Source organism: Choristoneura fumiferana, chromosome 25 (assembly GCF_025370935.1).
Source record: "Choristoneura fumiferana chromosome 25, NRCan_CFum_1, whole genome shotgun sequence".
Classification (NCBI taxonomy): Eukaryota; Metazoa; Arthropoda; class Insecta; order Lepidoptera; family Tortricidae; genus Choristoneura; species Choristoneura fumiferana.
The window spans coordinates 12081707-12109437 of record NC_133496.1 but is presented as its reverse complement, the minus strand read 5'-3'; the positions used below and the strand labels follow the sequence as shown (position 1 = coordinate 12109437).

The window sequence follows — 27731 nt, the reverse complement described above, 5'->3', positions numbered from 1 at the left end:
ATTAATTGGCGTCATTGGGAAGAATAGTATCAATTCGGTGGCTTGTTTTAACACGTTCACTGTCCCTGTACAAAATGATATAACAAGGACACACGACCAAGCGTGCTTCCACTTGGGGACAGTTAAAGTGGTGAACCCACCCATAGCAAGTACGAACTCCTGAAAAGGCTCCATGACAGTACAATGTTAGTACTGTTCTGACAGTCAGAATTATACCTTATGCAAAAAGCTAGTTATACGGTATTCCAGTAGCAACGACGATAGACGATTTCTCAAACATATCTCAGGATACTAGCGCCAACTAGTCCGAAAGAAACTCTCATTGCCAGAGCTTTCTTATCCGTTTTCCACTATTTCTTGCCGTTCTCTGGTTGTTATTAACTTATCATCTCGTCACCACTCCAATAAGTATTACTATTTACGTTAAAATGCGTGAATTCCTCTCAACTCCTGGGTATGGCGTAATGAAATTGTCCCAGCAGGGGGCCTCGAATGGGACTCCCTACCGCGTGCATTAGGGGCTCACTCTCACTCGAACACGAAACGGTTGGTTACCCTGTTATTGTATCGATTCCTTTGTTTTGCGGTGACAAAGGGATTGCTTTGTTTTGAGGTATTCTTTTCATTTGTACAGGACAAACGATAGCGGCGCCACTGTCTACGCAAACGTGATAGGTACATTTGTGTCATACTTCCTATTGTAGCGGTGACATGGTGTCTTATGGAATTTAAACTCACATCAAAAAATGTATGAAAAATGTACGAAATTGTACGCTAGTTAAAAAAAATTTACCTACTACCCGTACTTCATCATCATCATCATGTCAGCCGAAAGACGTCCACTGCTGGACATAGGCCTCCCCCAAGGCTCTCCACTCAGACCGGTCTTGTGCTTTCCGCATCCCCGCGATCCCGCGATCTTAACCAAGTCGTCGCTTCATCTTGTTGGAGGCCTACCGACAGCTTGTCTCCCGGTCCGCGGACGCCACTCGAGAACCTTCTGACGCCATCGGCCATCAGTCCTGCGGGCAATGTACTCCGCCCACCCACCCACCACCAAAGCATCCACCGCGATCCCGCGATCTTAACCAGGTCGTCGCTCCATCTTGTACCCGTACTTACCAGAAAACAATGATCAATCTGTCACCGCCAGAAAGGATACTTTCTGGCGGGCGCTAACTATTCCACTATATAGCAGTCGACTGTTCAAATTTCTTGTGAATCAGAAAAATTGTACGAGAAATGTACGAAATTGCTTAGCAAAGCTTGTGTTATGGGTACTAAGCAACGGATAAATATAATTATATAGATAGATACATACCTTAATACATATTAAACACCCAAGACCCGAGAACAAACATTCGTATTTTTCATACAAATATCTGCCCCGACACGGGAATCGAACCCGGGACCTCAAGCTTCGTAGTCAAGTTCTCTAACCACTAGGCCATCTGGTCGTCATAGAAATATGAATTGACCATTCTAAGCTTCAATAAGTACCTAACAAGTAACCAATTCATATCTCCTGGACTATAATACGTTAGGCAGGTTTTTTAACTGGTTCAAAAACAGCCTATTCACTCAGCCTTGAAGAGCACTAGAACACACCATGAAATTCCTCGCATGCCTGCATGTTTCCACACGATGTTTTCCTCTACCATAAAGCTCATGGAAAATTTCAAATAAAATTTCGCAATCAACTCAACAAAAGCTCGAACCCACAATCCTCTGCTAGAGAGGCGATAGGTAAATAGGCTACCAGGTTTCTGTCATACCAACTGTACAGTCGAGTTCATAAACTTGTGAGCAAAAATATGATCAAAAATATCTGAACACGCTTCTACGCCGTTAACAATAGAGTCGTGTGATATTTTTCATCAAAATTTTGCTCACAAGTTTATGAACTCGACTGTACCACCGGGAAATCATCTTTATTGCTATAAACAGGCATACAGGCATTGTAAGTAATACAAATGTGTTTCAACCAGAATCATTAAATAATGCATAGTTTTTGAAAAAATAAAACAAATTGCAAAACAGCGTATACATATAATAATACAAAATACTTTAATTTATTGGGCTCAGTGGCAGAGGCCTGTGGTTGAGATCGAAGCTAAAACTGAGGTAAAAACTACCATTTTTATAAAACAATCTAAACCCCAAGAGGGATCTTTAAGGTTGGAAATGGTTTATTATTCATAACATATACGCATTTAAGTAGTGAAATTAAGTAAGCATTGCAGCTTCCCAGCTTCTTATGCTAGCCCAACTGCGAGACTAGCGCTGTGGTTTATACCCTACTAATAGGTGGTATACACCCTACTCAATTGTCAAAAAATAAAGATTGTCATAAAAAATATCATGAACTCTTCAACAGTATTCTTTTGCTTTAGCTTTACTATCTGCAAGACACAAAGCAAGCTCTATATCACTTCAAAGCATTAATCTCAACCCAAGACCTCATACATATACATCTACTTCCGGGGCTCGACGATAGTTACATTGCTATGGTACACCCGATGCCCACAGTACTCCATGACCGCCAAACACAAGGGGTACATAACCTTGGGCCCCATTGTACCCATTTGTGGTGCCGCGAAGTACGCCACCGTCGCAGCACCAGCAGTATACCAAGCCCATTCTTTATTTTTTTCATAAGCATGGTAAGCCAAAGCTATGATGTTACAAGCGATCATCATGTTTCCAAGATGGGGGTTATCGGAGCCTGAAAGTGCTAAAGCGAAGGGAACCAAGCCAGAGATGACATGGACGCAGCTAAGCACCTCGTTACTACGGTTCAGATCTGCCATCAAGCAAGGTATAGGGAGATATCTCGAAGCCGCCAGGCTGATTTTGTAGGCTGCACTGAAGTCACCGAATTTTCCACCTGCAGAAGAGTTCGTTTTAAACCTTCACGATTTTTACATAGGTACAATCACCAGCACCAATATCTGACACAACAAGCGTGCATAAATATCTGAAACGACTCTATTTCTAGGGCCGAAAGGACGTGTCAGATATTTTTGTACACTCCGCTGTGGCAGATATTATGCTGGTGACTGTACACATAGTAAAATACCGTTTTAAATTATCTCGCGCGTAGTTGGTTGCAGCGACAAGCGCCACCAGAGTTGAGGTACATACACAGTACATGTCGTGTGATGGCAGCGCGATTTTGACATTTATTCGTTCATTTCATTCATTCTCCTTTTGTGTTCTTCATGTAGCTGTGTGTGTGTAATCATTCACTTCAACTCTCGTGGCACAGCCTATAGCAAAAATTAAACTCGCTCAGCGATGCTCGCTAGGCTGTCAAAAGTTACGCTGAAAGAACAAAGTAGCGGTAAATTTATTCTAAAGTGCGAGTAATCACCCGTCGCACACGAACAATCATTTTTATCTCAACGACAGAACTATCGAAACTACACACTCGCTTGTCGCTTCTCGCTAACTCGTAGGTATATCTAGTTTCTTACCTCTACTTGCTTCTCGCTAACTCATATCTAGTTTCTTACCTCTACTCGCTTCTCGCTAACTCGTATCTAGTTTCATACCTCTACTCGCTTCTCGCTAACTCGTATCTAGTTTCATACCTCTACTCGCTTCTCGCTAATACGTATCTAGTTTCTACCTCTACTCGCTTCTCGCTAACTCGTATCTAGTTTCATACCTCTACTCGCTTCTCGCTAACTCGTATCTAGTTTCATAACTCGCTTCTCGCTAAATCTAGTTCTATCTACTCGCTTCTTGTTCATCGACAATAAGTGCCTTAAATATTCATTGCATGAAATAGATGAAAACCAAAGGTACCCTAACTAGGTATTTCAAAATGACTACAGTACAGTCAAGGGTAAAGATATCGACACGGCCAAAGTACGTACACACGGCGTAAGTACTAGATAAGGACGGCGAACATTATACTTCATTAATGATAATGACATAGCAGGTGTCGAGCACAGAATCATCATAAAAACGAACCCTGGTAGTGAAGAAATCCGATGACTCCGTGTATGAACAGGTTGGTGTGGAAACCCGGGCCCGAGAAGCTTTTACCGTGCATGTGCCCAATGCACGGCCCACAAACACAGCACAACACGACATGGGCGATCGCCGAATTGAGATCATCCTCCGCGCCCATAACATGGCCGTTAATTTAAAACATCACAAAAACACTATTCAGTTCCCTAATTCCCTATTTTATTAGCCACTGGGCCACAAAAATATAAAACACTCAAAAAGTAACTGACGTTTTGTAGCAATGACTGACAGTTTTGTTAAGTGCCAGTTACGTTTCGTTTTAAATTAAGAGTGACTCTTGTGGCTGTTGCGGCATTTTGTCTGTGGTTTGTATTGGATGGTTTAAAAATGCAACGCTTATACGACTATACAGAGGCCGTATTGCCTAACGTTTCTGCCGGGCTACTACGAAACTCGAAACTCGAAGTTCGTGTCGTGCGGTCCCTCTGACACTAAAACTATTTAATACGCGAGCGAGAGGGACGGTACGATACGAACTTCGAGTTTCGTGTTTCGGAGTAGCCCTGCTGACGCTCGCGATCGCAATCTAATGACAGTTTTGTGCGAAATCAAGGCGAAATCTGGATTTTCGCGCTGTCGTCGTTCATCCACCATTACGTCTCATATTTCGTTTTTCTAGATTTTTTTTACCGTACAACGGCAAAACCTACTAGTCACTGGCAAAATTGACCTCCAAAGGACAGCGCCATATTTTTCTAAAAAACAACAACAAGACGAAATCTGTCATTTGATTGCGATCACGAGCGTCAGAAAGTCAGAAACATTAGACAATACGGCCTCAGGAGGGCTATTACGAACTTCGAAGATGTTAACACTAACGCTGAAAACTATGATCCTTTTTTCAAGGGATACGTTTCTATATCAGCTCTATCTTCTAAGGCTTAGATCATTCTGAATTAATTAGAATTAATGTTTATAAGAAGAAATTGCATGCTGGTTCTTTTTCACGATGTCTGGTCTGCACACTTGTATTGTGCCCCTTTTTACGTACCTACTTACTTGTGACTGACAGGATAACATCAGTTTTTTATTTATAAAATGTGTCCTCAATCCTACTTTCAATTTGCCGCCATTTCATGCTGCCACAACGCTGCAGGGCTACTACGAAACTCGAAACTCAAAGTTCGTGTCATGCGGTCCCTCTGAAACTTACGAGGGACGGTACGCGGTACGACACGAACTTCGTGTTTCATAGTAGCCCTGCTGGTCCTACCTTACGTGAACGTCCCTAATTCACTTGCTCAAAGCCAAGGGCTAATAAAGGTTGGTAATGAATAAATTATCAATTTCATATGTTAACATTTATTTATAAAACACTCGAAATCTGAGCACATACTATGAAGAGTTTTAAATGAAATTGACTAAAGCCCAGTTTATACCTGCAGGAACAATTCGGTTTACGACCTCACAATGTGCCTAATGCAAATTACGGGATTTTCCTGGTAAGTCTAAACTAGGCTTTAGACTGATAGTCTTTGACATATTTTAAGGGTTACTACACGGATCAACAATCAACAACACCGCGATTATAAAGTTGAGAATTATCTTTTTTCTTTGCAATTTAACTCTAAAAGCTCTGTAAGCGCAATATTCCATCAACGCTAAACCGAGTGGATACATTATCTTAGGTCCCGTCTGAGGGACCAAATAATACGTGAAAATCGCGGCTCCTGCAGTGTAGCAACCCCATTCCAAACTGTGTTCCAATGAATAGTGACCTAAAGAGATAATGTTGCCAGCTACAACCAAATTCCCCAGCGCTCGGTTGTCGTTTGGATTTCCTAATATGGCTATTGTGAATGGTACGAGGCCTGAAAGAAGATGGAGGCCTCCGAACCAGTGGTTATCTTTGTACAGATCAGCCATCATGCAAGGAATGGCCAGAAATCTCGTCGCTCTTGAACTGAGTGTGTATACGGGGCCAATATTCAAGCCAAATCTTGTGCCTGAAACAAAAATGGAGCAAATACTTTGTATTGCCAAACGTGCCTTATAATTAAGTGTCTACTTTTAGTGTCAAAATATGATTATATTAATTACTAAATAAACTTAGCTTATATTGATTCTTCATAAGAAAGGTTTTGTCATTAAAGGACCTGCTATTAAATTTTCTTACAGAAGGTAAAGTTGTCACGTTTGGCGGTAGGTAATAATAAAGTAGACGGCTTCCTATTGCAAATGAGGAAATGACTACGCAATATGTATTGAATGGAACCAGAGGCCGTATTGCCTAACGTTTCTGACGCTCGCGATCGCCATCAAGTGGCGTGACAGATTTCGCATACAAAAACTGTCATTTGATTGCGATCGCGAGCGTCAGAAACGTTATGCACTACGGTCTCTGGCATGGTCGGCTCAAACATATTTCACCCAAACCCGGGCATCATCATCGCCGTAAGACACATATTATTATAACAGAAAACTCTACTTGATTTGTTTGAACAGGTTTTGCTACTATGTAAGTTGTATTATTTATTTCGATCGAACAAGTTATTATATCATGGCAAGTAAAGCAAAAAGTGTAAATATACTCTACTTTGGTTGTGAAGGTATCCAAAAACTCCGAATAGAAACAAGTTTCCATGCATTCCAATTTGCGAGAAGTTGAAACCTTGCACTTGGGTGATGCCCTGGCCAGCCACGCAGCATAGCACGACATGAGCTATCGATGCGTTAATGGTCGCTTCGGCCTCCCCCGACGACTGTGGTTTCTCCTTGGCCATTCCATAGCCAAAGGTGCTGCACATAAATATTTAAAATATTAATCACATCAAATCTGACATCACTACAGGTGCCATACAGTGAAATGCCATTTTGAATGCCATTTTATTACTTCATTTCATAGAAGAGTGTTCATGAATAAAAGATCAAATCATATCCGGACACCTAAAAAGGTTTATTTGATTTGAGATAACTTTTCAGATAAAAACATTTTTTGGCTGTTTAAGCGGTAGATTGAGTCAAAATCATATTAGAAAGCTATGCGAGTTGTCTATGACTTAGCAAGAGATGCCATTTAAAATTTTTGGACTACCCCTAAAGGTGATGGAAACAGTTCTACCATCGGAGATCATTAAAGAACAGTTTTATAAAATGGTATTAGTTTTCTATAACATATTTAGGAAGTAAAACATGGTTTTCAATTGATTTCACTTGTTTTATCAGTATAAGTCCAAGAAGTAACCGTAGTTGAAAAAATATTTCATGGGAATTCTAATTATTATAATGGCAACATAGTTTTAGTCTACTCTATTCTAGTTTGTCTATCTATGGCTTTGATAGCTGCCATTTTGCCTGTCTTGTATTCTCTTCAGAACTACGTACGTTTTTCTACAAAAATATTACAAATAGACTAAAGTGGACCGCTAGGAACCATTCCAATCGAAGATATACAGAAAATTCCATAGCAAAATGGCAGCCAGCGACTCTGGGACCGACGAGTCTCTGTATCCAATCGCGGTTTTGATCGACGAACTGAAAAATGAGGATGTGCAGCTCCGGTTGAATTCTATCAAGAAGCTATCCACCATTGCTTTGGCTTTGGGCGTGGAAAGAACCCGATCTGAACTTATCCCGTTCCTTACTGAGACTATCTACGATGAAGACGAAGTCCTATTGGCGCTTGCCGAGCAACTTGGTAAGTAATGATTACTCATTATAAACAATGTGATCCGTCCGCCCGTTTTTCGAGTTGAAACTGCGTCTTGGAAATCGTTAATATGATGTTATTGATTTGTTATTTTGTGCGATTCGTGTTTTCCTGAAATGATTCCCTTTGTAGACTAGGCATTAATTACAGACATGTTAATTGATGTTAAATATATAAATAGCGTTTTGAAGGACATTCAGTAGGTATAATGTTGGTTTTTTAATTCAAACTTCTTTGAAATAATCATTTTTCATATTATAAACAACTGGTATCTTCAATTTAGTTCAAATTATATCTAAAACACAATTTGAATTCACATGCATCTTATCAATGTTTTGTTTGCTTTCTTGATAATAAACTCAAAAGAGTAATTTGTAGGAGATCATAATCTTCACACAAATACACTGTTACTACAACATTCAAATAAATATCCAACCAAAAATATTAGTGAATTGATAATCTCTGATATCAACCTCGATACTGAATTTTGCATCTTTAAATATTTTTTATTGACAATATAGAAAGGATAAATTGTAGGTATTCAAGAATTTCAGAACTTTATTATTTACTAATTAGAGCTTATGCTAAAGTATTATTAACACATTTAATTGTCATGAAACTAACAATCAAGTTCACTACCATGCAGAAATGGGCCAATCAACTATTTTGCCGACACTTTGGACGTCTCCTGCGTTACCAAAATTGTCTCTGGCGTTACCAAAAAATCGTACTTCCAACAAGATATTTCACGGTTTAATAGGTTGAACTTACGTAGGATGGCATGTATTCATGTACACCATCTATTTAATCACAGAAAAAACATGTTTACTTACAGAAATCTGCAATTGTTTGAAAAATGTCGCGGACAGAATAGTGTCGGTAAAAAAGTTGATTGGCCCAAATGCTGCTACTGGTTACAATCATAGCTTTATTAGGTTGCATATGTGTTCAATTCAAAATCATGTTTTCTACCATACCTGGTTTACTATTTTGAATAATAGTATGAAAAAATGCTATTTTAAATGATGTAAAGTTAAATATTTACTGTCTTGCAAAAGTCTAGCAGTAAAAAACCTGCAACGTAACACAAAAAGTTCTTGTTGATTTAGGAGAAAGGAGAACTATACATTGCATAGCATGAAAAACAAAAACACTGTTTTCATAGTAATAATTTAATTGAAATTATTCCAGGTAACTTTATCAACTTGGTTGGTGGTGGTGAGTTTGCACACTGCCTCCTCCCTCCCCTCGAGTCCCTGGCCACTGTAGAAGAGACAGTTGTCCGTGACAAAGCTGTAGCATCCCTCCGCGCAGTGGCAGCTCATCACACTCCTCAGGCTCTGGAGCAACACTTTGTGCCACTCGTTCAGCGACTGGCTGGTGGCGACTGGTTCACATCCAGGGCTTCGGCTTGTGGATTGTTTAGGTATGTGGATATAGACATGATATTTCACACTCCTAGATCATGAATATATCAACTCAAAATTTTGGTTCATTTGATTTTGATAGTCTTCACTAAATTTCTGGAAGGTCTAAATTAAAGTGGGGTATTATTTTTAATTGATATACTCTTGATCTTGACTCCAGAGTGTGATTGTGCTTTTTTGTTGATGGACATTATCAGTCTTCATTTTATTCTATCTTGTGAGAATTAGGGCAGATGGAAATGTAAATTCAATATATTTGTATCATTAAATTAATAAATGTACCTGAATATGACAATTACTGTAAAGTTCTGTTAAAATAATAATGAAGTCTCTTATTTAGATAAAAAAAATACAATACAAAAAGCATACAATATCATCACTTGCTCCCAAACCATCATCATTTCTGGCCTGTACACATCCCTTTGCTGGCAAATTGGGATATTTAAACACACTATGGAATTGCTTCACAAGCATATGAAAGTTTACCCACCACATTTTGTTACCATAAATGTTATTGTAAATTTCACATACAAAACACAAACACACCAAACATAAAAAAAAACATATAAAGGTTAATTAATTAGCATGCCTGGGTTTGAGTCTAAATCCTTGAACCTCTGCTTGAGATTGTGAGGTTAGCTTGACTTAGGCCGTTCGTCCACGGCGACTTATTGTAGCGATGCAGTAGCGATGCTGTCGCGCGTTCGCATAGATACAGTCGCGATGCGGTCGCTAGCTGTATACCCTCGCCCACATAACCACGATTCAGTCGCGATGCAAACGCGTTACTGTCGCTTTTCACCCTCCCTCCCTTCACACCCTCCCTCCGTTCTCTCCACGATGTCGTCCGAAACCGTCGCGCGTTTGCATCGATACAGTAGCGATGCTGTCGAGCATTTACAAAACGCGCGATAGCATCGCTACAAAAAGTCGCCGTGGGCGAGGGCCCTTAGGCTACCACAGTTTTTAATAGTGGTGTAACGAATATCAATTTTTGCCATTTAATTTATCGCCATTTATCTATGGCTGTATTTTGACCGATGACCACATTGCATGCACACATTTGGATCTTTTTTCAACCAATGCTGAACGGTTTTGAAATTAGCCAATCAATGATTGTATGTTTGCAAGACTGTGCTTATTAACTGAAATAGTGATTTTGTTATATAAATTAAAAGTTTTCTTTTCGGACATTGATATTTGCAAAATATTCACATAAATTTTGCCAATGCGAATATCAAAAGACGTGCGGATATTCGCAAATGCGAATACGAATATTCGTCACATCACTAGTTTTAAACCTGAAGCCATAAAGTAAAACCTGTATCTATCCCCAGCGTATGCTACGGGCGAGTGTCAGCCCCGGTGAAGGCGGAGCTCCGCGAGCACTTCCGTCTGCTGTGCCAGGACGACACGCCGATGGTGCGTCGCGCGGCCGCCTACAAGCTGGGGGAGTTTGCGCGCGTCGTCGAGGTCGAATATGTCAAGAGCAACTTGATACCCATGTTCGTTAACTTGGCACAGGTGAGTAAGGAAGGCCGTATTATGTTGTACAGTCAAGTGTAGAAATATGAACTTATTCAAAGTTTCAAAAATAAGTACCACAGACTCTTATTCCGACGCAATAAGGCCGTAGTAACATATTGTTGAGTGGATTGAATAGATACTTATTTTTGCACTAGACTGTACTAGCTTTTATTCCTGACTAGGGTTGCCAACTCTTGAAAGGTCTAATGGTGATTTCCCACTGGCGAGACAAGACGAGAATTTAAATTTGTATGCATTCTCTCTCGCGTGCCCGCAGCGGGCGCCGCCATACAAATTTCAATTCTCGTCTCGACTCGCCGGTGGAAAATCACCTTAACAAAGGAGAATGAGAATTTGAAATAATTGAAAGGGGTTCTAGTATAGAACACATGTTAATATTAATATTATTCATACAAATAATCTGCTCTGACCTGGGATCCAATACCGAAAGGGACCAAAAGTTAAAACAACAAGGGCGCGAGGAACGTGTTACGAAGTACTTTGACACTATAGCTTCATTCAGCTTTGCGCGTAGCAGCGGCGTGCCAGCAAGAGTACATGAAAAACTTGTAATGCTTTTAGTTGTTAGACTTCGGTTAACACGCGAATTCTGGTTTTATGTCATTGACATCGGACTGACGAATATTATTGAAAAAGTTTTATTTTCATCAATCTAGTCTAGGCAGACCAGACGTTTTCAACCGGTGTGCCGTGATTGCCGCAAAGTGTATGCTGCATTGAAATCATGAATAGTACTCATGATTTGAAATGTATACTTAGCTATTTTAATTTATAGCTATTTGGGTTTTCGTACTTAAAGGTGTCAACTAGACCCTATTAATAAGACTCCATTGTTCTTTATGTATTATTATGGGTATACTGTACGGAACCCTCTACGCGGTAGTCTGACTCGCACTTGGCTATTTTTTACTGTTGTGCTGTGAAACTTTGATGAATGAAAAGAGTGCCGTTAAAACCAAAAGTTTGAAAATGTCTGAGCTAGACCATCAGTCGATCAATCTGAGAGGGTTATACGTTAATTCTGTCATCATTCTGATTGGAATGATGGACTGAACAAAAGGCCCTTGTGTTTTATTTACAAGTTGATGATGATTGTTGTTTGTTTGCAGGACGACCAGGACTCTGTCCGTCTGCTGGCGGCGGAGGCTTGCGCGGCGGTGGCGGCGCTGCTGCCGCCCGAGGACATGGAGCAGCTGGTGATGCCGACCGTGCGCGCGCGCGCCGGGGACACCTCCTGGCGGGTGCGCTACATGGTCGCCGACAAGTCAGTACACACTGCTACTACAATTTGCATGCGCTAACAATCACTGCGAGGAATTAGTTTCACACGAAGCAGCTCTAGTGAAAACAGCTGAGCGAAGTGACGCTGGGTAATTGAATCGTTTCTATTGGTTCACGAAAAACAAATTCCTCACACATCTCTGGTAGGCACAGAGCTTTAGAGTGCAGCGGTCGCTGTTGCCGCATGGTGACAAGCGCGGGAGCATTATGGGGCCATCCATAAAGTAGATCACACCAATTTAGTAAATTTCCTCCCCCCAATTATAGTCACAGACCGCCTGAGTCAGGGACCCCTCTTCCCCCCCCCTAAATGTGTGACGTAATTAATGGATGACCTTTTAACCGCCGTAGTCTGATATATAAGACACCCACCAACCACTATCGCCGTAGTCTTGTAATTAAGACAAAATGTCATATTGTTTCGGTTTAGGTGGCGACACGGGTGCGTTCGAATGAAAATGTATTGCCGGTTAAAAGGTTAAAGACAGGTAAGACAAGGCAAGGGAAAGGAAAGGACACTAAAGTTAGGTAGCGAGAGCACGCAAAATAGGCGCACGAAGTCGTCGAGTTTTCGACTGTACTTCCCTCACTGCTCCTCACTAGATAGTGAGGGAAGTACGGTCGAAATCTTTTTTGCATTAAAAAAATGTCAGCTTTAATTTGCCGCTACTTTTTTTGTTCCAAGGCTCGCTTGCCAAACCAGTCTTTTGCTCAGAGTTGTCTATCGAAAATTTTGGCGCCATAGAGTTTGATAGAGTGAACTCGTATGTTTGTCTGCAGGTTCGTGGAGCTGCAGCAGGCGGTAGGGCCGGAGCTGGCCCGCGCCGACCTTGCGCAGATCTTCCAGGCTTTACTGAAGGACACGGAGGCCGAAGTACGCGCCGCTGCCGCCGGAAAGGTTTGTATATCCTGTAGTTTGCTATTCTTGTGACTCGACCCAAATCAAACTAGCATAAATCTATGTAAATTGGTATTGAACAGGAAACAAAAGATATTAGCCTGAAACATGTCGAGCTAAACTCGATTTAAGATGTGAGTCTCACGGTAGGAAACGTTTAAAATCCACCCTTTTTTTTTAAACTTACGTCCTTCCTTAGGTCTGAAAATATCTGCATTCTAAATCATCTCAATCAGCTCAGCGGTTTAAGCATGCAGTGCCTCTTTGCCTCTCTCTAGAAAGATAAAGTTACTTTCGCATTTATAATATTAGTATGGATAATATTCTTGACTATTTATTCCTTTCAGGTTAAAGATTTCTGCATGAATTTGGACAAGGCGCACCAGGAACACATAATCATGACGATGATCCTACCCCAGATCAAAGACTTGGTCTGTGATCCCAATCAGCACGTCAAGTCAGCGCTCGCGTCCGTCATCATGGGCCTGAGTCCCATTGTAGGCCGGCAGAACACCATCGACCACCTCCTCCCCTTATTCCTCACCCAGCTTAAAGATGAATGCCCAGAAGTCCGTCTCAATATCATCTCTAACCTGGAATGTGTCAACGAAGTCATCGGGATCCAGCAGTTGGTGCAATCACTCCTCCCGGCCATAGTAGACCTCGCTGAAGACACGAAATGGCGCGTACGTCTGGCCATTATCGAACATATGCCTCTCCTCGCTGGCCAATTGGGTCAGGACTTCTTCGATGAGAAACTTACCGGACTCTGCATGTCTTGGCTGATAGACCATGTTTATGCTATTCGTGAAGCAGCTACACTGAATTTGAAGAAGCTGGTCGAGCAATACGGACCACAGTGGGCGGAGACTAATGTCATACCCAAAGTACTGGCCATGTCCCGCGAACAGAATTATCTCCACAGAATGACTTACCTCTTCTGCATAAACGTTCTTTCTGAAGTATGCGGCAAGGATATTACTACCAGAGTACTGCTGCCTACAGTCTTGTCTATGGCCGATGACAATGTTGCCAACGTTAGGTTCAATGTTGCCAAGACGCTCCAAAAAATGGCGCCGTTCCTCGACCAAGCTGTCATTCAGCCACAAGTGAAACCCGTTTTGGAGAAATTAAATGTGGACCCTGATGTTGATGTGAAATATTTCGCTTCCGAAGCTATTGTAGGTATTGCTGGTTAGTTTGGATACTTTTAAGTTAGCCGTTAAATTTTAAAGCTGGTGTATTCTAATTATCTGCAACGTAAGTTGTGTATTAGATGTAGCTTTAAAATTTAACTGGCTTCGCATTTAGGAAATAGTCACATAAAAACTTAATCTTAATTAGTATTTATTCCACTAATTCCCAGTTATAATGAGATTAGATCTACATCCCGGTGAATAAGTACTGTTTTTTACAAAATTATATAACTTCCTAGCAAACAATAACAGGTTACTTTGGATATTTCATAGCATTTACGTTGCACTTGGTAATGAAATTGTTATTAAATAATATTAAAAATAATAAAAGCCATGAATCCAACATTATTGTTTTATTATGAGGGACAGAATGACCATTAACGCATTCACTGCCACCTGACTCCCACAGATGCCACCGACGCACATGTACGTTCAAGATGTATGAATAATTATGACAGCGGCAATGGGTGAAGTTCCGAAAACGCATATATGCGTCGGTGGCAGTGAATGCGTTAAATTAAAGTTTTTATGCTCTAGTGCATAAAGTAAAATCTTCGTCTAAGACCAAGGTAATTAGGTGTAAAGTTGTAAACAGCCACAAACAAAAAGTTATTAATTTTTTTTTTATAATTTTTAATTTACATAACACTAAAAATAAATCAATAAACCTAAAAAATTATAAAGCGGTGTAAAACACGGGCATTAAACCCTCTTATGTCCTGACACAGATGTGCCCAATTAAAGGCTATCTTTTTTTTACCAGCAAAATTTTTGCTTATTAAAACCGAGAGTAGAATTCAGTACTTTTTATAGTTCCAACATACGATACCGGCTTGGATGGCTATATGAATGTCTTGGGCAAAATGGCTCGTTTTATCACAAAACACAGATAGTTCAGAAGTCAATCTCCATACAAGTGCGCTCGAGCCAACGCACACATAGACACTGCTCACAGACACGATATCTCGGCACGGTTGGAACCAGTGCGAGCGGGAGTGCCATGCGCTTGAGACACGCGTCTGTGAACTTTTTTTGTGCAATAATGACTACAACAAATCTATTTGTTTTGTTCAAATAGACGGAGACGGCATCACATTTAACCGTCAGTTAACACTAATCAATGGGCGGTGAAACAGCCACTAAAACTGGCGAAAAATCGTCACTACTTTAAAAAAAACTCGTAGTTCAAAATAGATAATTTTTCTGAGTGAACTTTATAGACATACATCAAGGTTCAATTTTGTTGACATATTGATACGAGATTTTTTCAAAGTAGTGACGAAATAATCATTGGACTGCAGTCTGTAATGGACGAACTAAGAACGCAAATTGAATTCCTAAGTCATCTGACTATACCAAAAATCTGGCCCTCAAATGTATGCAAAAATAGGTAATTTTGTATGTAGAGTGGGAGTTTCTCGTCACATCCATGATTAAAGCGCGTTTTTACCTTTCCTCGTTGTTTTTTAGGTCTACATGAAATAAAAAAACAAGGAACTTCTATATTCTTTATATTTCCATTCAAAAAAACAACAGTATCCTAATTCACCTGCAGTTTGAACTCTGGCCGCACATGCGTTTGGAATGTAACCTCGGTTACGGGTCGGCGTCGTTGTATATTTACATACATAATATAATTTGTCACTCCACAAAATGCTGTAAGACAAGCCGGAAATATATCACAAAAGTGCATCGTAGTAACATTTGATTTCGATTAAATATATTTTAAATATTTTTTCCACTATTTGTGCACATAATTTACTATATTTAATTATTTGTCGTTTAACCGGTATACAAATCAAGGAATAAATAAAGAAGTCTATTCAAAATATAGTATATTGCATGTACTATTACGAGCCTACTTGGAATTATGTACACGAGACGGCAACAGTTAAGCACGCCATTATTCATGGCTATATAACCTTACCATAGACAACTTTAAATAGCAACAAGTTAGTTATAATTTCTGTAACTCGATCGTACGGTAAGTAGTACACATCACGTAAACTATTAACAACTTACTAGTAAACAATATAATATTATTATCTTACAAGACAATGTGACACGACATTTTAACTTGAAAACACGATTCAAAAATAATAGCAGACGTTAAACATTACAAAAAAAATACGTTTCTCATGCATTATACGCATCACCACATTCCGCAGAAAAATACGTCTGAGAGCTGTCAATTTGGCATTTGGTCGTTCCCGCTCTTTCGGAAACGTCAAGTTGACAGACAAATTAAAATGGCGGGTCACAGGGGGATGGAGTTTAGTGGCGCGAGTCACGGGGGTAGAACTCGGCGAGGATGGACGCGGGGATACGCTTGAGCATCTCCTTGGGGAAGATACGGAGCAGCTGCCAGCCGATGTCGAGGGACTCGAATACTGTGCGGTTCTCGTAGTTACCCTGCGAAAGAGAACAACGTAATTATTTTTAGACTAGACTAACCAGACACTAGTTTTAATAACAAAGAAAATTATAAAAATAATTCACCGAAATGTATGTACACAAATAACTTCCGAACGACGACACCAAATTGTATTATTATTTTTTGGTCTATTCATTATTGTCAGGACAAGCAAACAAGGCGAAGCAAGGGCTACGAATTAAAACTAGAACGTGGTGAAGAAGCAGGCAACCGCTAGTTAAATATACATTTCGATTTCGAGCAGTTCACATCGACACTTATCTTCATTTGTTCGCCGAATTAATTATTTTAAGCAAAAGAGATGCAATTAGTATCCCGCATGATCGACAGAGATACATGAAGTGCCAGCGTTAGGTCAAAAATCATACGAAAATAGTGTTTTTCCTTACTATTTTCAATACATTTAACTTCAACAATTAATTGGAAAAGTATCCTCAATGTCAATGACAATAAGTATCATTGTTTCTTTTTCGAAGGGTTTGCCAGTTGACTTGCTTGTTCAAGTACTTGGAGAGTGCTGAAGATGTTAAAGGCTGGAAAGGGGGGCCCGAGAATTGCGGGCCAGGTGCTCCGACAGTTAATTCGACTCCGGTCTCCACCATACAGTCGACACAAGAAACTCAAGTTACCTGCGTGATGAAGTTCTTCTCGAACTTGGTCAGGAACTCTAGGTAGAGCAAGTCGTCGGGGGTCAACGCCTCCTCACCCACCACGGCCTTCATCGCCTGCACGTCCTTGCCGATGGCGTAACACGCGTACTGCGAACAAGACGAGCTCAGATTATAAAAGCGAGTCTTTCGGATGGCCTAGAAGCGAGATATTTCTAACAAAAACATAAAAATTATGGCTACTTTTACATGCTTTTATGTATTTAGTTTCACCTGTCCCGATGTCTGTCTGTAATCAAATCTTGCAAGTTAAATTCGACCAACTTCTAGTAGTTGGATTGACTTGAAATTTGGTATACTTATGTAAATTGCGTGACAGTACAATAATCTGGTAGTGACATCCTGTTAGTCCGACCAGGATCGTCTCCACAGGACGGAACTCTACAACGGTTAATGGCATCGACTTGAAACTTGGTATGTAAATGTAGTTTGGGTTACAATATAAAGTAAATTCAACAAACAACCTTACCAAAAACTTATTTGCTGACTACTCGCATGGTCATCTAACCTACATAATATTCCAATTTTCAAGTCAATCCGACCAGTAGAAATTATATAAAATGGACTTCCTAGATTTGACCAAAACACATCTATATGCAGATTTCAATATAGTGTTAACATAATTTCGTACGCCAATTGGCATAACATGGTGACACTACAATATTGATGTTTAACCCTTTGACCATTATTTTTTTAAAGCAATGAATCGAGAACTTTAACGATACGCACAGCATGAATGATTTTTTTTATGATTTTTGAGAAAGAGAAATGTATATATTATTGCAGGGTTTCCGAATTATGAGACGGCAATATGTTTGCCGCTATCAGCCAAGGGCATTAAGTGACAAAACCGTCATGTCAGTTTGCCGGGGGAACTACGGGTGGCACGACGTATCTAAAATAAATAAATTAAAAACCAATAGATGATAAGAAATAATTAAAACCTTTATTTAACTTAAAACTGAATTCTTTCAAATAAATGACCGGGCAAGAGCATATCGGGCCATTTGAAGTATTGAATTAAGCTATTGCTCCATATATAAATCAATAACAATTGTAGCCTAACCCACCCTTTCCTTTAATAAACACCAGACACTTAACGGATAGTGGCAAATATATTGCCGTCTTCATTTTTTTAAATTATCAAATAACAGATTTTTTTTCTTTAAACTTTATATCGCCAATCTTGTCTCTGAAAGTAGAGAATTGTGACTATCGGATAACTCCAGCAAACAAAATTTTATTTACAAACATTTTTGTTCAATTGTAAGGAATAGTTAAAAATCTAAGTTCAGGCCTAAGAATCATCATTTAACATGGGTTGGAATAACGTTTATCTGCTATTCTTTTTTTCGTAAATTGGTACGAGTATGTTCTCTTATGCGAACCAAAAGTTATATTAACTAACAACACGTTCATTGAGAAAAAAATAAAATATCTGAGTCGTATGACGGCAAATATCTTGCCGTTACCCACTAAAGGGTTAACAAATAAAATACTTTGACTTGTTTATGTGGACTGTGTCAAGAAAAAGTTACTGTCCTGTGATGTATTGACTCACCAGCTGGTTGGAGACGTCGGAGTGGTCCTTACGGGTCATGCCCTCGCCGATGGCGGACTTCATGAGACGAGACAGCGACGGCAGCACGTTCACCGGCGGGTAGATCTGCCTGTTGTGCAGTTGACGATCCACGTAGATCTGGACGGGAGGGAAGATAGTTTATATTTTTTTTATTCTTCTCTCTAGGGATAGGCGAAGCAATGTTGTCCATACAACCATTGTTAGGTTTAAAAATCTGCGGAATTACGTATTTTTAATACACAGGGCAAATGGACTGGGTATTTGATACCATCAATCAATTGATGTATAAGCTGTGTAACTGAGATTCCTGTACTTATTGTAGATTATGTATGGTTCTGGTAACCATCTGGAAACAATCGTTGTATTCTTACAAAACTACAACTGCAAAATAAAAATCGAGTGCTGTTTTCATAGTATGTAGTTGTACAAAACAACCGGGTTCGATTCCCGAGCTGAGTACAGGTTTTTTTTAAATGCATGAATGCAGTTTTTCTTGTTATTAAAATCGATGTCATGGTTCCTAAGAAGAAATTTTCGTATGTCGTATAGTTTCAGACTTTTCCATACTGACCGATATAAATGGGCCACTTGTATATATCATTTAATAATATTGAAAATCTGTTTAAAAAATATACCTTGTTTAGTTTCTTGCCGGATTCTTCTCAACAGAAGTTTTTCCGAACCGGTGGTAGATTTTTTTTGACATTCATAAGTGCTTGTTTTAAGCCTAAATTGAATAAAGATATTTTGACTTTGACTTTGATAGATGTGGTTTCAAAAATCGTTCTCCTGTGATGCTTAAAATTTGGTATAGTATAGTTTGAAACCCTGGGAAGGCTATAGGATAGTTTTTATCCAGGAAAGTTGTTCCAGATGCCAATTTGTCGATAGCTTTTACACATGCAGAAACAGAATACAATTTACCACTTGCCAGTGAAAACAAGACCACTTCTTATATAAACAGGCTTCCAGCCAATTTTCGTAGCTTTTAAAGGCTTGGCTGAAGTGCAAGTAAGGAGTCTTGCCAATTTAGTGCAGCAAATTGTCGAATTACAAGTCGTATCGCGCGAAATATCAACTGAAGGCACTTATTAAGTCTCGAATATATTTTTATGTATTTTTGAAACTAATAAGCTTTAAAGTAATTTAGTAACACTTTTTAAATCATAGATTACAGGAAAACCAAAGGCAAACTTATTGTTTAATGAAAATGGATTTCTTAAGAATTGGGAGACAGAAAAAGATGTTCATGATCATAAAATAACCCTCCTTCGCGCAGTTGGGTAGAAAAAGATAATTAATTATCTCCATATTGTGCGTATACTCGAGGAAACTTGCTACGCCTTAGTCCACGTTTGTACTGGATAGAATTAAGAACATATTGTAAATATCATGGTTGCAATGAATAAACGAAACCATACTTATATTGTAAATGCGAAAATGTGTGTTTGTATGTTTGTCAGTCTTTCACGTCGAAACCGAGCGACGGATCGACGTGATTTTTGGCATAGAGATAGTTTATGGGCCAGAGAGTGACATAGGCTACTTTTTTCCATAGAAATGCAGTTCCCGAGGGAATAGCGCGCGATAACCGAATTCCACACGGGCGAAGCCGCGGGCACGAATATACATATGAAACTAAGTCACACGACTTACGAAATTTACGACTAGGGAACCTTTTTGTAATCAATTCTACGATAATTTCTTTAAATATCATCATGACACTTGAGTCTGGTGCAGTCGAGTTCATAAACTAGTGAGCAAAAATTTGATCAAAAATATGTGAACACGACTCTATTGTTAATGACATAGAAGCGTGTTCAGCAGGGCTACTACGAAATTCGAAAATCGAAGTTCGTATCGTACCGTCCCGCCGACGCTCATGTTATTTAATACGAGAGTGAGAAAACGGTACGATACGAACTTCGATTTTCGAATTTCGCAGTAGCCCTGCAGATCTTTTTAATAAAATTTTTGCTCGACAGTACATCATTCAATTTCTTCAACTGCAACATCGCGACTATTTTCTAAAGCAATTTTTAAAATGCTCTCACCTGTCCCTCAGTGATGTATCCGGTCAAATCGGGAATGGGATGGGTGATGTCGTCGTTAGGCATAGTCAGAATGGGTATCTGGGTGATGGAGCCGTTGCGGCCCTCCACACGCCCGGCGCGCTCGTAGATGGTGGCCAAATCCGTGTACATGTAACCTGGGGGTCACAAACGAATTAACATTATGTCAACATAAGTGTACGCCGCTGGTTCGTGTTCTGCAATGGCGGATTACGTTTCTGGATCAGGCGCGGATCCAGCCCTCAAAAAAGGTTGTGGTCACAGCCACCTAAAAATCGGGCAAGTGCGAGTCGGAGTGCGAACTCGCTCGTCAACATGACTCATAACAACTTTTGAATTTGATTACTTCAGGGGAAACAATAATGTACAACTCGGAATGTACGCGCCATAATTTACGACGTGATAATCCAATGCATTATTGCTTCCAATTATCATGCCGTACATTATCATGGTCGTGCATTATCAGGGCGTACAAAATATTGCGCGCGCTGTAATGTACGTAGTGATAATGTACGACGTGATAATCTGAATCCAATCTATTCGAATGAGTAGACATTTTTCGTCGCGGATCGAGCGAGCGAGATCGATATAGTCGGAGCAGAACCCACCCGGGCGGGTTAGGTTGAAGGGCGAGGGCGTGCGAGCGAGGCGGCAGTCTCGCGCGCCGCTTTCGCCCTTCGTTAAGTATTTTTTTTATTTCAATCACGGAACCTGAATCTAATAAAGATGTTTTGACTTGACTTGATGCCGATATGCTTGTATGTAGATGGGCGTCGAAAAATGACGATTTGAGGTTTTATGTGATGATAACCTAACCTACTGCAATTTATAAGGTGACATTTCAAAAAATTCCGAAAACAGCACCGTTCTATGTATTTTGTGGCAAACATTAGTATGGCAAATAATTATGGGAATCAAAGTGATTCGTTCCCAATAAGCAGTGTTTCTGATAAGCCGTATATCTCTTTCCGTGGAAGTCTTAGAAGGCATCCAAAGGTCTAAGAACTAAACGGAGCTGTATTTTACCGCACCGTCTCTTTCTCAAGGGATACTCTGAAAAGGGATGGCGCGCTAAACCTAGGCTAACCGCATTGTGCGTTCTTTCACTAAGAATTTAAGAGTGAGCAGCCCTATTACTAATTTCGAACTCAGGACTCAACTGCGGTGTGGAACCACAAAATTTTTCTAAGTCCGTGCGGTTTGAGCTCGCCGTCTCTTTCTCAAATGACCATTGAAGAGAGACTGCCAGCTAAAACCGGGCGGCTAACGGCATAGTGCGTTCGCAGCCTTGGAAGAATTAGGTTCTGTCACGACCCCTTACCTGGGAAACCACGTCGGCCGGGCACCTCTTCGCGGGCGGCGGACACCTCACGCAGAGCCTCCGCGTACGAAGACATGTCGGTCAAGATGACCAGCACGTGTTTCTGGGAACATCACACATTATTAGACCGATTACATCAGGGATAGGGAAGAACATAAGTTTCCTCTTGTGTAATAATTTAAACTTCTCCATTTTGCTCTTTGTTTGGTCACAGCTTCAAAGGAAGCAATTATATTTTGCCACATAATATAATCATAATAATATAATAAATCGTTTATTTCGATAACAAAAGAATTTTTACAAACAGCGGTTGAGACTTAGTAGGTAAAAAATACCTGTATCAGGAGCCCTCGCTCCTCCAATAATAGTACATTATAACAGTGTTTATCTTAGACTAGTTTAAAGTATTTAAACGATTTCAATTTACAGTATGTATAACTATAATGTAACTAACTATAAGTAATTGCGTATTGCTTTTGATATAATTATTATCTTTGTGTAGATCTTAACTGATTATGTGTATATGGATTATGTGTGCGTGTGTGTGTGTGTGTGTGCGTGTGCGTGTGTGTGTGTAAATGAGCGCGAAATAAATGTAAAAAAAAACATAAATTGTTCAGGCTCGTGCCGAAGCCTTCTAAGTGCACGTCCGAAATTACATACTATGTGGAAACATTGCTCGTGAACTTTAATAGGCGTTTGCTTGTGCCGTGAGCTTCTACGCCTACCGTGTCTTTTAAAACAGACTTACAATAACCTTCGCACGATTAGCACATACTTTGTTAAATATTAGTATTTTTTGAGTAAAGCATTATTTCAAGAATTTTGAGTTTCACTGAGGCTCCTTTATGTCCGCGAAGACATAAATTGGTGGCCCTTGAGGGGAATTAAACATAAATAATAAACAAAATACGGATTGGACGTCGACCTTAACTCCATGCAACAAGTGTGAACTAAAAGAGTTAACGAGTTCGAAGATCAGACGAAGCCAAAGGAGTAACGCCAGCAGCACCAGTAAGCTACGGGATCGTGTCACCAGCTCGGCCTGTGCAGGAGCCAAACCTCGCACCGCGCGACGGGTCCTACGAAAGTTAAGTGCCCTTCCTTTGTCTTTCCTAAATTTGTTAAATATCCTTTCACATTCCTAAACAAAATTGAATCTCCACTTGAAAAAATAATATTCTTAAAACTGTACCTAAGTCTAAAAATAAACGTAATAACGTAGCAGTGAAATAAATAACGGTAAAAATAAATTTCTACCCGATAGCGAAATTAGTGAACGCATTTACTAAACGAAATTGTTTTTACATTAGATAGCGCAAATCTATTTTATTTGCTATTGTTTGATTACTACATTAAAGGAATTTTTGCTCACGTTAATTACAGCATTGGGTTGGGAAATATCTTGGTATTTCATTCTAAACAAGGTAGATACCTACCTACTCAAATAAAATATAGCTTGTAATTAAGTCCTCACAGTGTCAATTCAATATACGACATTCAGATATTTTGCCGACTATTTACATACGAGTATACGAGTATACCTATAACTCGGACGCCGCGGCTACGGCGGGCCGGAGCAGTCAGCTGTGCGCGCGGAACCGGTTCCTTATCTAGAGTTCGAGCCTTAATGAGGAGCGTGAGCTATTCTTTTGATATTTTATTTTGTTTTGATATTTGATTTGTTATTGTTTTGCCTATGATGGATAATTCGGAGTCTGGTTTGTCAAAGAGCACGCTAAAAGATTTAATTGTTACGCGTAGCTCCATAAAGGGTCAAATAACAAAGTTTAAAAATTATCTTACTTGTGTGAATAGCAAGGACGAATTAACTAGCATAGAATTGGCTGAATTGGGTCTTAAATTGACGAAATTCGAGGGATTATCAGTCAAATTTGATAATTTGCAAAATGCGATTGAGGTTTTAAATTCAGAAAATATTAACATCGAGATTGATAATCGTGAAGGCATCGAGACTGACATTATTATCTGTATAGCAACGGCAAAAACATTAATTGAAAAATATGATAGAATCGAAAATCAACAAAGACGTGATTCACTTGCTTTGGAGAATCCATGCTTACACGATCATCAAGAATTGGGATTTAAATTACCTCAAATTCAAATATCCAAGTTCGACGGCTCGTATTTCCGCTGGCTTGAGTTCAAAGACACTTTTGAAAGTTTAATACATAGCAACAGTCGCATTAAGCCAATCCACAAATTTCACTACCTCATTTCATATTTGGAGGGCGATGCTGCTAGGATAATTTCAAATCTCGAAGTGTCTTCGGTGAATTACGCTGAGGCCTGGAAGTTGCTAGGTGAGCGGTACAACAATAAGCGTTTGCTGATAAACCATCACTTGAGCTCGCTATTTAATATTCAACCGTTGAATCGGGAAACTGATAGGTCATTGCGTTTTTTAGTTGACCATGTAACTAAAAATTTGCGTGCTTTGTCCAGTTTAGGCCAGCCTACAGACAAATGGGATACTCTTATTATATTCATGTTGTCGTCCAAACTGGATAACAATACTTTAGTCAAGTGGGAAGAGTATCGCAACACACTCGACGACGACGTTCCGACTTTAGACAAGTTTCAAAAATTTCTAACTGATCGCGCTGACGTCCTCGAGTCGCTGGGTCGTAACAAGCAGGACGGCTTCCAGTCTAAACCCACAACATCTGCACCTTCTCAAAATAATAAATTTAACAGTAAACCGCAAACGTACAATAATTATAATAAACCTTTCAAAAGCTCAGGTCCATTTACGAAATCATTTGCCAGCGTGAATCAGCCGCGACAAAATTATATTTGCATAATATGCAACGAAAATCATAAAATTTATGATTGTCCTAGTTTTAAGTCCAAAAATATGAAGGAAAAATTGGCAGATGTTGCCAATTATAAGCTATGCTCGAATTGTCTCCGGCAGGGGCATCCCGTGAATGACTGTCGAATGGGTCCCTGCCGCGAGTGCAAAAAGAAACATAATAGCCTGCTTCATCCAGTTATACCAGAAAATATAAACGAAACTACTTCTAACACGGCATCTGTGGTCAATTTTTCCGAACAAAATTGTACTCAAGGTCAGATCCTGCTATCCACAGCTCTAGTGGAGGTCATGAACCCGTCTACAAATGACGTGCTAAAGATCCGCGCTATACTAGACTGTGGTAGCCAGTCTACATTTATAACAAAATCACTAAAGGAAAATCTATCACTAAAATCCAACCGAATTGACTCACTAAAGGTCATTGGCATTGGAAAAAGTTGTACTAATACTGTAATAGAAACTTGTAACATTAAATTAAATTCAATTAACAGCAAGTTCAGTGTTAAATTGTCCTGTTTGGTGCTAAAGGACCTAACTGGAGAACTGCCAAAGTCTCCTGTCGATATAAACAAAATAAATATACCAAAAAATTTATTATTGGCCGATCCCAATTTTCATAAACCTGCTCCCATCGATATGCTCATCGGTGCCGATATATTTTGGGACATCCTGGGAAATGAACAAATATCCTTAGGTCCCGAGCTTCCTAAATTAAGAAGCTCTAAACTAGGTTGGCTGGTTTCCGGTCCAACAAAAACATACGCAAATACAATAATAACAAACAAAAATATACAATGCAATCACGTCTCGATCACAAAATCTACAAATTCGATTGATGATTTACTTACAAAATTTTGGGAACTAGAGGAAGTTCCAGAAACCAAAACTTTATACGAAAAAGAACATTTTTGCGAAAAACATTTTTTAGCCAACCTGTCTAGACTTAATACAGGTAGATTCATGGTAAAGTTGCCAGTAACTCAATCCCCAGATAATCTTGGGGATTCCTACTATTTGGCTAAACGAAGATTTTTAAATTTAGAGAAAAAATTTAAACGAAACCCGGCTTTAAAAATAAAATACTCTGATTTTATACGAGAATATGCGGAACTAGGGCATCTATCTGCGTCACCGATTGCCATACCTACACCGAGCTACTTTTTATGTCATCATGCGGTTTTTAAAGACAATAGCGAATCGACATCTCTCCGTGTGGTCTTCGACGGCTCGGCACCCTCCTCTTCTGGTTTGTCATTGAACGACATATTAATGGTAGGCCCTAATGTGCAGGATTCTCTTTTTTCCATACTTGTGAGAGCGCGACAATACAAATTTATTCTAACCGGTGATATTGAGAAAATGTACCGGCAGGTTCTTGTGGAAAATGATGATCGCAACCTTCAGCTCATTTTATGGAGAGAAGACGAGTCTCATCCTATCAAAACATTGCGGCTAAATACACTTACTTATGGTACAGCTAGCGCGAGTTACTTAAGTACAAGGTGCTTACAACAGATAGGAGAGGAGCAGGATAATGAGCTAATTAAAACTATAATCAAAAATGATTTTTACGTCGATGACCTCATCACGGGCTCCAACGTTGAGGAGGAGTTGAGCTACATTCAGAATTCTGTATCTGAGGCTTTGAAATCAAGTTGTTTTAATTTAAGAAAATTTAAAACTAATTCTACAAAATTATTTCAAAACACTAACTTAAATACACAAGAAAACTTGACTTTAAGTGAATCATCCAGTACGCTCGGATTGGGTTGGAATCCGTCAAACGACTGCCTGCATTTTCAAGTAAAGCATGTGGAACAAAAAAGTAAAATTACAAAAAGATCGGTAATGTCCAACTCGTTCAAAACCTTTGATCCTTTGGGGCTTTTAAGTCCCGTAATAATTCAATCAAAAATGATGTTGCAAAGGCTATGGCAGCAACAGGTTGACTGGGACCAGCCCGTTCCGCAGGATATCGAGAAGGAATGGATAAGATATGCAAGCAATTTGCCGTTCATTTTAAATCTACAACTAAATAGGCATGTTTTATGTGATGACCCTAAATTAATTGAGTTGCATTCGTTTAGTGACGCTTCGGAACGCGCATATGGCGCATGTATTTATATGCGGTCTATTAATGTTAATAACGACGTCACTGTACAACTTCTATGCGCTAAATCAAAGGTGGCGCCACTAAAGCCAACTACGATTCCTCGGTTGGAGTTGTGCGCTGCCTTATTAGCCGCTAAATTATGTAAGGCCGTTACTAGTTCATTAAGGTATAACCCTGATCGTTTAGTCCACTGGTGCGATTCTAGTATAGTATTAGCATGGATAAACAACGACCTACGAAGTTAAAAACGTTCGCGGCCAATCGCACAAGTGAGATTCCGCGAAATTACAGAACCCACTGCTTGCGCTATTACCTACATCTTGCAACCAGCCGATTTGATTTCTAGGGGTGGGACGCCAGCCAGCTGGTCTCTTTTGCGCTTGTGGTGGTCAGGACCTGATTTTTGGCAAAAAGTGAACGCGAATGGCCGAAATCAAAAATAAATATAAAGAACTGACAGTTTACCAGAAATCAAATCGCTGGTGGTAACTACTAATTCTGAGCACGTTATCAATTTCGAAAATTATTCAAAATTCCTTAAAGTTCAACGCTCCTTTGCTTATGTAAAAAGATTTCTATTTAATATTAAAAATTCAAAAGATAAACGTTCGGAAGCTTGACCATAGATGAACTTAAACAATCTCATTCATGAGCTATGCGCTATT

The 27731-nt window shown here is 39.6% G+C and overlaps 5 protein-coding genes across 5 annotated transcripts in view; 2 read left to right on the top strand and 3 right to left on the bottom strand.

Annotated features, from left to right (window-relative positions):
* Positions 1-2033: 2033 nt before the first annotated feature.
* Positions 2034-4287, bottom strand: LOC141442259 (uncharacterized). The gene is made up of 2 exons (XM_074107195.1): positions 3979-4287; positions 2034-2887 (listed from the first exon to the last, which is right to left on the bottom strand). Exons 1-2 carry the CDS (start codon positions 4136-4138, stop codon positions 2475-2477), a joined length of 573 nt encoding a protein of 190 aa, XP_073963296.1. The 5' UTR covers positions 4139-4287; the 3' UTR covers positions 2034-2474.
* Positions 4288-5393: 1106 nt separating this feature from the next.
* On the bottom strand, positions 5394-6867 carry LOC141442386 (uncharacterized). Its single transcript, XM_074107351.1, has 2 exons — positions 6575-6867; positions 5394-5984 (listed from the first exon to the last, which is right to left on the bottom strand). Exons 1-2 carry the CDS (start codon positions 6783-6785, stop codon positions 5524-5526), a joined length of 672 nt encoding a protein of 223 aa, XP_073963452.1. The 5' UTR covers positions 6786-6867; the 3' UTR covers positions 5394-5523.
* Positions 6868-7295: 428 nt separating this feature from the next.
* Pp2A-29B (Protein phosphatase PP2A regulatory subunit A) lies at positions 7296-14380 on the top strand. The gene is made up of 6 exons (XM_074107314.1): positions 7296-7675; positions 8879-9113; positions 10452-10638; positions 11772-11926; positions 12724-12841; positions 13189-14380. The coding sequence occupies exons 1-6, from the start codon at positions 7450-7452 to the stop codon at positions 14038-14040; spliced, it is 1773 nt and encodes a 590-aa protein (XP_073963415.1). The 5' UTR covers positions 7296-7449; the 3' UTR covers positions 14041-14380.
* Positions 14381-15531: 1151 nt separating this feature from the next.
* On the bottom strand, positions 15532-22264 carry LOC141442356 (V-type proton ATPase subunit B-like; the record flags this gene model as incomplete). Its single annotated transcript, XM_074107317.1, is given in 5 exon segments — positions 15532-16449; positions 17101-17229; positions 18701-18838; positions 20776-20930; positions 22115-22264. Coding segments are annotated over 5 exon segments (636 nt in total). The 3' UTR covers positions 15532-16311.
* The window catches only part of LOC141442063 (uncharacterized), a 10090-nt gene continuing 4576 nt past the window's right edge, over positions 22218-27731 (top strand). Inside the window, exon 1 of the mRNA XM_074106971.1 lies at positions 22218-27246. Coding sequence (XP_073963072.1) covers positions 23814-27246 — 3433 coding nt within the window. The 5' untranslated portion in view covers positions 22218-23813. The remainder of the gene's footprint in view (positions 27247-27731) is intronic.